General features: G+C 51.0%; 1 protein-coding gene across 3 annotated transcripts in view; it reads left to right on the top strand.

Moving 5' to 3' along the window:
• The window catches only part of MOCS1 (molybdenum cofactor synthesis 1), a 44,549-nt gene that overhangs the window by 23,833 nt on the left and 7,562 nt on the right, over positions 1-13,154 (top strand). For all 3 annotated transcript variants that reach the window (XM_028161177.2, XM_028161176.2, XM_008151942.3), the window contains exon 4: positions 11,812-11,976. In XM_028161177.2, the coding sequence (XP_028016978.2) occupies positions 11,812-11,976 (165 nt within the window). The remainder of the gene's footprint in view (positions 1-11,811; positions 11,977-13,154) is intronic.

Here is a 13,154-nt window from a genome sequence, read left to right as displayed (position 1 = left end):
AGTAATGCATGTTTATTTTAGGTAAGCAAAAAGAATTTATAACTACTACCCAATTGTAACAACTGTCAACATTTTGGTGTTTTATTTTCACATTTAGTTTTTAACTACTGGATGTTGTTGTTTTTTTGTTATTTATTTTCCCCCTAATTACAGCTGATATTCAATATTATTTTATGTTAGTTTCAGGATATAGCATAGTGGTTAGACAATTTTATAACTTATGATCCCCCTAATAATTCTAGTACCCATTCTGATACCATGCATCCTAATATATAAAAACCCAGGGTCCGTAACGACTGAAGGCTCAACTGACCAGAAGTCAGTCCTGCAGTCAGTGCTGGGTTGCCGTGGTGACCCAGCACTGACTGCCCGCTGCTGCAGGCAGGGCGACCCAGAACTGACTGCTGACGGGGCTGTGGATCAGGCCCGGAGAGAGGCCTGGAGAGAGAAGCAGAGTCTGATCCGTAGCCTCTGTGGCAGCTGTTGATCAGCCCTTGCCTCTCTCTTTCTCTCCGGGCCTGGCCAGCAGCTGCACCTCTCTTTCTCTTCGGGCCTCTGCAGGGGCTGCTGATTAGCCCCGCCTCTCTGATCAGGCCCAGAGATAGACCCGGAGATGCTGACTGGCATAAAAACTGACCAATCAGAACCAAATCTAGGTGAACTGTGAGCCAATGGCTGCCTAGGAGGCGGAGCTTTTGACGCTGACTGAAAGAGAAACTGACCAATCAGAACCAAATCTGGGTGAAGTGTGAGGAGCCAGTGGCTGCCTAGGAGGTGGAGCTTTTGACACTGACTGACATAGAAACCGACCAATCAGAACCAAATCTGGGTGAAGTGTGAGGAGCCAGTGGCTGTCTAGGAGGCGGAGCTTTTGGCACTGACTGGCATAGAAACCAACCAATCAGAACCTAATCTGGGTGAACTGTGAAGGCAGAACCTAAGGTGGAGGCTGAGGAGGGGTTTTAAGGGCAACAGCTGTTTAGTGTAAGGTGTAAGAAAGCAGTTCAATTTTTTAATAACCGGTTTGGCCTTATAGTGCATATGGCTGGCTATCAGTCCAGATATAGGGATTATGTATTTTTGTCTGCCAAGAGCATCTCCTCCTGCTGAAAAAGGCTCTCCCTCCCATTTAAGCAATCCTATCCTATATAATCTATACTAATAAAAGGATAATATGCTAATTAGACTGGGTTGACTGGCCATCTTCCAGACGTCCAACTTCCTTCTGGACAAAGCCATGGTGGTGGGGGCTGAGGCAGAGAGGGAAATTGGGGGCAAGATCAGGCTGGTAGGGGAGGGCAGTTGGGGGCGAGATCAGGCTGGCAGGGGAGGGCAGTTAGGGGCGATCAGGCAGGCAGGCAGATGCAGTTAGGCGTGATCAGGCAGGCAGGCAGAGAGGTTAGGGGTGATCAGGCAGGCAGGCAGAGGGGTTAGGGACAATCAGGCAGGCAGGCAGAGGCAGGGGCGATCAGGAAGGCAGGCAGGTGAGCAGTTAGGAGCCAGCGGTCCCAGATTGCGAGAGGGATGTCCCCGATTGGAGAGGGTGCAGGCTGGGCTGAGGGAACCCAACCCCCTGTGCATGAAATTCATGCACTGGGCCACTAGTTATTATAATAGTATTGACTGTATTCCATATGCTCTACTTTACATCCTTGTGACTATTTTGTAATTACCAATTGTACTTCTTAATCTTTTCACCTAGCCTCCCAGCCCCCTTCCAATCTGGCAACTATCAGTCTGTTCTCTCTATTTATGAGTCTTTTTCTGTTTTGTTGAGCATGTATTTTGTTCTTTAGAATCCACATATACGTGAAATCTGATTATTGTTTTTAACCTGCTCTCTGAACTTAATATAGCATGTGTATCTCCCAACAGCCTAACATATTATTCTGTAGAGTCATTTTTGTTTGCATAATATTCCATCATTTAAACAAAGCATAATTTAGCCAATTTTCTATTGTTGGGTATCAGAATGATTTCCAACTGTCTTTTATTATGCATTGCTGTCTACTAAACATCTTCTTACTAAATACTGTTCACATCTATAATTATTTCCTTAGATAAATTCTTAGACTTGGAACTTGAGGTCAAATGCTTTACCATACATAACTTCTCTCCAGAAAGGCTATATAATATTAGCCTTATACCAGGAACATGTGAACTTCTGCACAGCCCTACCCAAACTGATGCTTAAATTTGTGATCTTCTGCTGCCTTTAGCTCAATCTTTTCCCCAATTTTCATCTGGGCACTTCACTCCTGGCTTCTGCTCTCATGCAGAGATAAGCTGATTCTTCACCAAGATTCATGCATTCAAGTGGTTTGAAATAAATTTTATCTCCAGACTGACAAGTAAATGTAAAAATCACCTATAATAATACTACTGATCAAAGATAACCACGGTGGACATTTTGACACGGTATCTTTTCTCTAGATTTTATTGGATTTAAATGTCAGTAGGTGGTGTGTGTGTGTGTGTGTGTGTGTGTGTTGTTTTTTTTAATTTTTGTTCTTCTGTGTACATTCTGGGAGAATTGCTTTGTACTCCAGTTTTCTCATTTGTACTTCATTTGTGTCTATTCTGCTTTCTCATTAAGTTTTTTTCTTTCTATACTGTATATTGTACAACTATATATATATATATATATATATATCCATAAATATATATATTTTATAACTTTCCATAATGAATATATCTTTTTATAACTATATATTTTATCTTTAAGAGTTCTAATAAGTTATTTTTCTCATTTTAGAATGTAATATTTAACTTCTGGAGGGCATTAACTCTTGATTTTTTTGTATTGAGATATAATGACATATAACATTGTATTAGTTGCAAGTACAATATAATGAATCAATATTTGTACATATTACAAAATGGTCACCACAGTAAGTGAGGTTAATATACATTACCACACATAGTTATATTTTCTTTTCTTGTGATGAGAACTTTTAAGATCTACTCTCTTAGCAACTTTCAAATATACAATATATTATTATTAACTATACTCACCATGCTGTACCTTACAGCCTCAGGACTTTGTGTTATAGCTGGACATTTACACCTTTTGACCACCTTTATCCATTTCACTCACCCCCTCCCACCCACCTCTGGCAATCACCAATCTATTTTCTGTATCTGTGAGTTTGGGTGCTGTTTTTTAAGATTCCACATATAAGTATGATCATATCATTTTTTTCTTTCTCTGTCTGATTTATTTCACTTAGCATAATGCCTTCAAGATCCATCTATATAAAAAATGGCAAGCTTTTATTTTTATGGCTGAATAATATTCCATTGTGTGTATGTGTGACATTTTCTTTATCCATTCATTCACTGATGGACAGTTAGGTGACTTCCATGCCTTGGCTCATTTTAAATAATGCTGTAATGAACAGCATTTAATGTAGTACTGCTTTTTTCTTTTTTCTTTTGTTGCCAGATCCAAAAACTCATCACCAAGATTAATGTCAAGAAGTTTACTATGTTTTTCTTCTAGGAGTTTTATCATTTCCTACTAAGTCTTTATTCCATTTTGAGTTAATCTTTTTGTATGCTGTGATAAAGTGGTCCAGTTTTATTCATTTGTATGTGGCTGTGCAGTTTTCCCCACACCATTTATTGAAGAGACTGTCCTTTTCCCATTGTATATTCTTGGCTCCTTTGCTTTAAATTAATTAAATTTATATGTGTGGGTTTATTTCTGGGCTCTTGAATCTGTTCCATTAATCTATGTGTTTGTTTTTATGTCAGTAGTATACTGTTTTGGTTACTATAGCTTTGTAATATAATTTGAAATCAGCAAGCATGGTGTCTCCAGCTTTGTTCTTCTTTCTCAGGATTGCTTTGGTGTCTTTTGTAGTTTCATACCAACTTTAGAATTGTTTGTTCTATTTCTATGAAAAATAACATTGGAATTTTGATAGTGATCACATTGAATCTGTAGATTGCTTTAAGTAGCGTGGAAATTTTCAAAATGCTAATTCTTTTAGTCTATGAGCACAGAATAGCTTTCCTCTTATTTGTGTCTTCTTTGATTTCTTTTATTATTGTCTCATAGCAGTCAGTGTAAAAGACTTTCACCTGTTTGTTTAAATTGATTCCTAGGTATTTTATTCTTTTTATTTTTATTTATTTTTTTTTTCTTTCTTTTTTTTTTTTCTTTAATTTCGTTATTGATTAAGGTGTCACATATTTGTCCTCATCCCCCCATTCCCATCCCACCCCTCTCCCCACGCATGCCCCAATCCCCTGTTGAACTTAACCGTTGGATAGGCTTATATGCATGCATACAGGTCCTTTGGTTGAACTCTCCCCCTCCCCCCACCCTCCCCCTACCCTCCCCTATCCTCCCTCTGAGGCCCGATAGTCCGATCGATGCCTCCTTGATTCTGGTTCTGTTCTTGTTCCTCAGTCTATGTTGTTCATCATTTCCTCTAGATGAATGAGATCAAATGTCACTAGATATATACTAATAAGAACTGAATGTGAGACGAGCAATAATATTTATGCTGACAGGCAAATGAATCAATCTGTAGCGAGCTTCCCCCTGGACCAACAGTTCTTTTGAGACCCAATTTCGATGTCCAGTAGTTCCTTATGTGTACATGTCAGCACTGACCCCTCAGCTCTGGATGGTGGACAAATGGTGGTAATGGAGGTCCGACTCCCTCTGGTTTGGTCTCGGCCGAACCCAGGGGCACGGCGTCACCTGGACTAAGGGGCACGTGGCCTCACCCATACCCAAGGGGCGCGTGGTCTCACCCGGGCCCGGGACCCAGCCTCACCCGGATGGATCCAGGGGCGCACGGCCTCACCCGGACCCAGGATCTGGCTTCACCCGTACCCAGGGACGCTTGGCCTCTCCCAGACCCAGGGGCACGTGGCCTCACCCGGGCTTAGTTGCACAAGGCCTCACCTGGATCCAGGGACACATGGTCTCACCCAGACCCAGGAACGTTTGGCCACTCCCAGACCCAGGGCCACTTGGGCTCACCCGGGCCTAGGTGCATGAGGCCTCATCCGGATCCAGGGACGCATGGTCTCACCCGGACCCAGGGACGCTTGGCCTCTCCCAGACCCAGGGCCACTTGGGCTCACCCGGGCCTAGGTGCACGAGGCCTCACCCGGATCCTGGGACACATGGTCTCACCCGGACCCAGGGACGCTTGGCCTCTCCCAGACCCAGGGCCACTTGGGCTCACCCGGGCCTAGGTGCACGAGGCCTCACCCGGATCCAGGGACACATGGTCTCACCCGGACCCAGGGACGCTTGGCCTCTCCCAGACCCAGGGCCACTTGGGCTCACCCGGGCCTAGGTGCACAAGGCCTCACACGGATCCAGGGACACATGGTCTCACCCGGACCCAGGGACGCTTGGCCTCTCCCCGACCCAGGGCCACTTGGGCTCACCCGGGCCTAGGTGCACGAGGCCTCACCCGGATCCAGGGACACATGGTCTCACCCGGACCTAGGGATGCTTGGCCTCTCCCAGACCCAGGGCCACTTGGGCTCACCCGGGCCTAGGGGCACGAGGCCTCACCCGGATACTGGGACACATGGTCTCACCCGGACCCAGGGATGCTTGGCCTCTCCCAGACCCAGGGCCACTTGGGCTCACCCGGGCCTAGGTGCACAAGGCCTCACCCGGATCCAGGGACACATGGTCTCACCCGGACCCAGGGACGCTTGGCCTCTCCCCGACCCAGGGCCACTTGGGCTCACCCGGGCCTAGGTGCACGAGGCTTCACCCAGATCCTGGGACACATGGTCTCAGCCGGACCCAGGGACGCTTGGCCTCTCCCAGACCCAGGGCCACTTGGGCTCACCCGGGCCTAGGTGCACGAGGCCTCACCCAGATCCTGGGACACATGGTCTCACCCGGACCCAGGGACGCTTGGCCTCTCCCAGACCCAGGGCCACTTGGGCTCACCCGGGCCTAGGTGCACGAGGCCTCATCCGGATCCAGGGACGCATGGTCTCACCCGGACCCAGGGACGCTTGGCCTCTCCCAGACCCAGGGCCACTTGGGCTCACCCGGACCTAGATGCACGAGGCCTCATCCGGATCCAGGGACACATGGTATCACCCGGACCCAGGGACGCTTGGCCTCTCCCAAACCCAGGGCCACTTGGGCTCACCCGGGCCTAGGTGCACAAGGCCTCACCCGGATCCAGGGACACATGGTCTCACCCGGACCCAGGGACGCTTGGCCTCTCCCAGACCCAGGGCCACTTGGGCTCACCCGGGCCTAGGTGCACGAGGCCTCATCCGGATCCAGGGACGCATGGTCTCGCCCGGACCCAGGGACGCTTGGCCTCTCCCAGACCCAGGGGCACGTGGCCTCACCCGGGCCTAGGTGCCCGAGGCCTCACCCGGATCCAGGGACACATGGTCTCAGCCGGACCCAGGGACGCTTGGCCTCTCCCAGACCCAGGGCCACTTGGGCTCACCCGGGCCTAGGTGCACGCGGCCTCACCCGGATCCAGGGACACATGGTCTCGCCTGGACCCAGGGGTGTTTGGGCTCTCCCAGACCCAGGGGCGCTTGGCCTCGCCCGGGCACGGGATCCAGCGTCATCCGGGTCCAGGGGCACTTGGCCTCACCCGGACCCGGAGTCCGGCCTCACCTGGACCCAGGGGCATGTGGCCTCACCTAGACCCAGGGACGTGAGGCCTCACTTATACCCAGAGGCGTGTGACCACACCCGAGCCCAGAGGCGCGCAACCCCGCCCGCACCCGGGTCTCAGCGGGGCCCTGTCTTCCCGATCCCAATTCCTGCCGGTCAATCCCCCCTCAGCAATTCCCCTGGCCATCCTTCCGGAGCTCCAGTATGGCTGCTGCAGAACTCGTCGGGCGGCGGCTCGGCGAAGCTCCGGTGCACCCGGTGCATGGCGGTGGGCCAGTCTGGCGTCGCTGTGTCGGCCCTTGGGTTTGCATCGGTGGCCGGTCGCCGAGCATGCGCACCTGGCCGCTTCCGGGGCGTTGAGATTCTTGACGGACTCAGAGGTCAGCAAGCGCGGAGTCTCCCACCCCATGTCTCATAGGGGCTCGTCTGTCCGTGCTTGGCTGCCAGTGGAGCCGTCCCCTCAGCCGGAGACCGCCGGGGGAACTGCGCCGAGCACGTTCCAGGCCGCTGTTGTATCGCCTGAGCCATAGTTCTTTTGTGTCGCCTGAGCTGTAGTTCTTAAAGTGTGGTCTTTGGGTCACCGGCATCAGCATCATCCCACATCCCCCTCTTTTATTCTAGTTGTAGAGCATCTACTCAGCCAGCCCTATGGTGGTCTTGGATGGTGTCTGCTCTGCTCTCTTGTCGTAGTCTCAAAGTTGTTGTGGTAGGCAACAATCAGGCTTCCGCCCTATGCCTCCATCTTGGTCCTCTTTTGTATAGTTAAGTCTTGATTGTTGTTGGTGTCACTGGGGGGGCTCTCTTTGTCTATAAAGGAAGAGTTGCTGTGCAGGAGACACGTTTATGGGCCGGGTCTTGGTGCAGCAAAGCTTTGGCGCTCACTGAATATTCCCGTTGAATGTGTCCCTTATGCACGTGGTTGAAATCTGGTGTCATCTCCCACAGACCACGAGATGCCCTCGTTTCTGGGTCTCCAATGGGGTGTAGATCAGCTACTGCCTTAGGCACTCAGCAAGGATTACAGCAAAAACTGTAGTTTCTTCCTCCTGTCTGAGTGGCCCTGGAGCAGTCCGACTAGAACAGCAGATCATCTGGTCCACTGCCAGAGGGCAGTCCACCCACATGCATAAGCCGTTGCTTGGGGCGCAGGTGTGCCTGCAAGACTTGCGGGGCAGGTCTTCAAGACGTGCGGGGCGGGTCCCAGGGCGGGGCGGGGTCTCAGGGCGCCAACAGGCCATGGTGCGGCGAGCCTCGATGGCTGTGAGTCTGGTCCTTCTGCCTTCCATGTATCTAAGTCCCCTCGTTCCGCACTCCAGCACAGCAAACACTGATTGCTGGGCGCACCTCTGCAAGAGTCCCGCCTCTCCCCGCAGGCATCTGGGTCTCCCGGGGTTCGCCAGAAGATGGGTTTCAGGGTGATGGAGAGCTAATCTCCCTTAGGTTTGGAACAAAAGCCCCTTTCCCCCGCCACCAGCCAGACCCACGCACCTCCACACCTCATCCCCTCCGATTTCGCTGGGTGCGAGGCAACAGAACAGCCTTTAACCTCCGCCGCCATCTTTTTCAAACTTCTCAATTTGTACTTCTTAATCCCTTCATTTCAGTCAACTTTACTGAAGTCTAGCGCCGCCGGGAGGTGCACGGAAAGGGCGCCCGGGCCTCCGTCCGGTGCGCGGTGCGCGCGTCCCGCGAAACCAGGCGCGCGAGGGCCGCGCGGCTGGGACGGGCGCTGGGCGGCCGCCGAGCTCCAGGCACCGCCATCGCCGTGTTCCGGACGTCGCCGCCGCGGCGTCCCCCCAATTTATACTTCTTAATCCCTTGAATTCAGTCAACTCTACTGAAGTCTAGCGCCGCCGGGAGGTGCACGGAGAGGGCGCCCGTGCCTCCGTCCGGTGTGCGGGGCGCGCGGCCCGCGGCACCAGGCGCGCGGTGGCTGCGCGGCGGGGACGGGTGCTGGGAGGCCGCCGGGCTCCGGGCGCCGCCGCTGCGGCGGCGTCCCCAGCGTCCCGGGCCGGGCGGCCTGCGGGGGCGGCGGAGTTGCGAAAGTGAGTGAGTTTCCCAGGGTTTCGCCCGGAATGGGGTTCAGTGCAATCGGAGCCGGTGCTCAGCGCACTCCGGAGCCTTTATCTCCTTCCTGCCAGTGAACTCCGGCCAGGTCATCAGCCGCCCCCTCCTCTCCGGTTCCATCCTCCCCGCAGGCGCGTGTGCTCGTGTCTCCGCCCGTTTCTCCATACCTCAGGCTTTTACGGCTTCCCCGACTGTCCCCGTGGCCTTCTCCTTCCCCCCAGCTGTGGGCATTTCAGTCCGCCAGCTCTCCTGTGGTTCTGGACGATGTCCGTTCTGACCTCTAGTTGTATTTTTGAAATTGTTGTGCCCGGCTGCAGGTTAGGTGTTTAACCTATGCCGCCATCTTGGTTTCTCCTATTTTATTCTTTTTAATGCAATTGTAATTGGAGTTGTTTTCTTAATTTATCTTTCTGATAGTTTGTTATTAGTGTACTAGTACATGCAACATATTTTTGTATACTGACTTTGTATTCTGCAGCTTCACTGATTTGTCTGTTAGTTCTAACAGTTTTTAGGTAGTGTCTTTAGGGCTTTCTATATTTTATACTAGAGGCCTGATGCACAAAGATTCATGCAAGAATAGACCTTCCTTCCCGTGGCTGCCGGCATCGCCTTTGCTCCGGCCAGGAGCCACCTTTCCTCCTTCGCTCTGGCCTGGAGCCGCCTTTCCACCTCTCACCTTGTCGTGTCAATTTGTATATTCCCTCCTTATTGGCATGGGTGCCGCCATTTTTGTTATGGAGTTGCGGTCAATTTGCATATTCTGTCTTTATTAGGTAGGATTATGTCATCTGCAAATAGTGACAGTTTTACTTTTTCCTTTCTGACTTAAGTGCCTTTTGTTTATTTTTCTTGCCTAATTGCTCTGGCAAGGAATTCTAATGTTGAAGAAAAGTGGCAAGAGTGGGTATCCTTGTCTTATTCCCAATCTCAAAGGAAAAGCTTTCACCATTCAGTATGATATTAGCTGTGGGCTTATCATATATACTAGAGGCCTGGTGCATAAATTCGTGCATGGGTGAGGTCTGGCCAGCCTGCCCCAATAAGGGCCAATTGGGTCTGGTCTGGTGGGGGGGAGGGGCCATGGGAAGTTGGCCAGCCCCACCCCCAATGGGGCCAGTGGGGGTGGGGCCGAGGGAGCTTGGCTAGCCGGCCACATCCCCGGTGTGGGTGGGGGGGGCCCAGTTGGGGTGGAGGGCGTTGGCTGGGGGGAGGGGCTGCAGGCAGTTGGCGGGGGATGCCAATCGGGCCGGTTGGCTGCCGCAGTGTGCATCATAGCAACCGGTCATTCCAGTTGTTCCGGTGTTCTGGTCGCTTGACTTTTATATGTATAGATGGTCTTTATTTTGTTGAGCAACGTTCCTTTTATACCCCTTTGTTGAGAGTTTTATCATGAATGTATGATGAATTTTGTCAAATGCTTTTCTGCACCTATTGAGATGACTGTCTGTGTTTCATCCTTCATTTTGCTAATGCTGGTGTATCACATTGATTGATTTGTGGATGTTAAACTATCCTTGCATCCCTGGAGTAAATCCTACTTTATTATGGTGTATGACCTTTTTAATGTATTGTTGAATTTGTTTTGCTAATATTTTTTGAGGATTTTTGCATCTATGTTCATCTAACTCTGAATTTTAAAAGAATCATCATCTGTTATCTCTTTCATGTCTGCACCTTCTTTCATTTTTCTATTTCACAAATAGAAAAATGTCTGCTCCTTCTTTCATTTTTCTATTTGTGAAATTCATGTTTCTTTCTCAGCATTGTCTTTATTTTTTTCCTTCTTATTGAATTTATTGGGGTGACACTAGTTAACACAATTATGCAGGTTTCAGGTGCATAATTTTGTAACGCATCCTCTGTACACTGTATTGTGTGCTCACCACCCCAAGTCAAGTCTCTGTCCATCACCATTTATCACCTCTACACCCTCAACCACCTCCTCCCACCTGCTTCCCTGCAGCAGTCACCACACTGTTGTTCTTGTCCATGAATTTTTTCTATATTTTCCCATTTTTTGCTCTATCCTTCCACTTCACCCACCATTGTCCCACCACCGACTGCTGTCAGCCTGCTTTCTATGAATCTGTCCCTATTTTGCTTGTTAGTTCAAAATGTTTGCTGATTCTTGACTGTACTCATCTCAGTTCCCACGGCCTCTGTTGGCCTGGCTGCCAGGGCTGTTTCTGATTATGCTGGTTGCCCCTGAAGTTGTGGTTAGGGGCATGAGGTCCTGCTAGTTTTCTGGGCCTCAGGGCTCCCATGTCTCCTGACTATCAGCAGCTACTCAGGGCTTCCCCCACGCCCTTAGGCTATCTTAAGTGCTCTAGCCTTGGGGTAAAAGCTGCTGCCTTCTCCCTGCTCCTAGAGGTGATAGGGAGGCCAACTTGGCCAACCTGCCCAATTCATCCAGTATAATTCCCCCAAAAGGCAACCTCCTTGGTATAACCAAGGACCCTTCTGCTCCTTGTCTGTGTGACTGCTAAGTGTGGTGCATGCCAGTCACCCTCCCACTCTGTACAGAACCTTCTCCTGTGTGTGCTTTAGGCCGTGGTCTCCTTGAGCCACCTGATCCCCCTCTGCTTTCTGTCTTTCAGTATTTCTCCATCTTTCTGGACCATTGAAGACATTCTTTCTTGCCTTCCAGTGTTATTATGGGTGTGTGTTTTGTTTTTTTTAAATCCTTCTGTTGTTTCTGGAGATTTTTGGTGGAATGGAGGAGTCAACAAACTAGAGTATCAGAACCTGTGAGTTAGTTATTAAGAGCATAGTTCTGGAGTCAAATACACATGGATTTGACTCTTAGTTCTTCCTCTTACTAGCTGTGTGCCATTTTCTTACTTCTCTGAGCCTTTCTTTTCTTATCTTTTAAATGGGATCATTATTATCATGACACTTCAACGAGCTCATGCACTCAAGCCCTCAGCAGAGCCTCTAGCAGAGTGAACACTCAATGTTTAATATTTTGGTTAGTTTTATCATTGTTTTTATTCTTGTTTCTGATTAAACTGAGCCTGGTTAGTTGAGGTCCATCCATGTTACTTGGATTCAACCCTCTCTTGGCCTCACCAAGAGCAAGTAGGCTGATGCCTCCTCCTCTCTTCCTACAGCCCAGCTCCATCGGCTGGAGGGGCTGAGGACCATCGGCGTCACCACCAATGGCATCAACCTCGCCCGCCTGCTGCCTCAGCTCCAGAAAGCTGGTCTCAGTGCCATCAACATCAGCCTGGACACGCTGGTGCCAGCCAAGTTTGAGTTCATCGTCCGCAGGAAAGGTGACCTTGCAGCTCCCAGTGGAGGTGCCCTCCTAGGCCCTGGAGCTGGGGCTGGGGCCAGAGGCCTGGGCTCTCACCCTTGGTGTCTTGGCTGAGGATAAGCCTGGGCTTCACCCTTCACCCTCTCCAAATGTCCCTCGTCTTGGTAGCCACAGCCCTGAAGACCTTTGGGGGTCAGATGGTAAGAGCTATGGTGACCAACCTCCCCGTGCTCTATCCCCAGTTTGCTCATGTCTAAGAGGGTTTCAAGAACTCAAGACTTTCATTTTGAAACCAAGATAGCCCCTGGCAATCTGGGCTGCATTGGTTGCCCTGTGATGAGTTCTGAAGAAGTGTGGGGCCGCCCAGGGTGGAAGCAGCAGCCCTGAAGTGCCAGGGTCAGGACCAGCACTGCCAGGTGGGGGTCCCCCAGCAGCCCCCAAGGGTGTTCCCTGTGCCCATCCTGGATGTAAGCCTCTCCCTTCAACCCTGCAGCAGGGACTCTCACAGCCTCCTCCCACTGGGCTTCATCGGGGAGGGCAGAGCAAGAGGGAGACCCGCCAGAGTCCCCTGTGGTCTTGGGCCGTGGACTTCACATTGGGACAGAGGCTCCGGCCTCTCCCTGTGCCTCTCTGCTTACAGCCCTCCGTGTGCTAAAGTGCTCCCGAGGCCTTGCCCTCAGTGAAGCCTGCTCCAGGCACTGGGAGGGGACAGACACACAGGACATTGCCCTGCAGGACAGGCTACTAGAAAGGTGTGAGGCCACTAGGTTTGTTTAGTGGTGTCTATTGACGGTCCAGCGAGGGAGAGAGAGCTGTTGCACATTCCTCCCTTTGCACTCCTTCACCGGGCCAGAAATGCTGCGAGGACAGCATGAAGGCCATCCCCAGGCCACCCTCCCTCAGCTGACATCCCGCTGGGAATCCCACGTGATCTGCAGACTCTGGGGGCTGTGGGTGGGTGAGATCAGCAGGCAGTGGGTGCAGGAGTGAGCTGAGGGGAGCTGAGGGGAGGACAGGCCAGCCTGGGTAAGCACAGAGACAGGTGAGAACCACATGCATGGGAATCGCTCACCAGCCCTGACACAACTGCGCACAGTAGGTGCTAGTGAGAACATGTAGATTGTATGAACGGAGAAAGCCTGGGTACGGGTCAGGAGCCTGTGTTCTGAGGTGTGGCAGCCAGCAGGGCCCTGCTTC

This window comes from Eptesicus fuscus, chromosome 10 (genome assembly GCF_027574615.1).
Source record: "Eptesicus fuscus isolate TK198812 chromosome 10, DD_ASM_mEF_20220401, whole genome shotgun sequence".
Classification (NCBI taxonomy): Eukaryota; Metazoa; Chordata; class Mammalia; order Chiroptera; family Vespertilionidae; genus Eptesicus; species Eptesicus fuscus.
The sequence above is the reverse complement of the archived record's forward strand: the minus strand, read 5'-3'. Positions and strand labels throughout refer to the sequence as shown.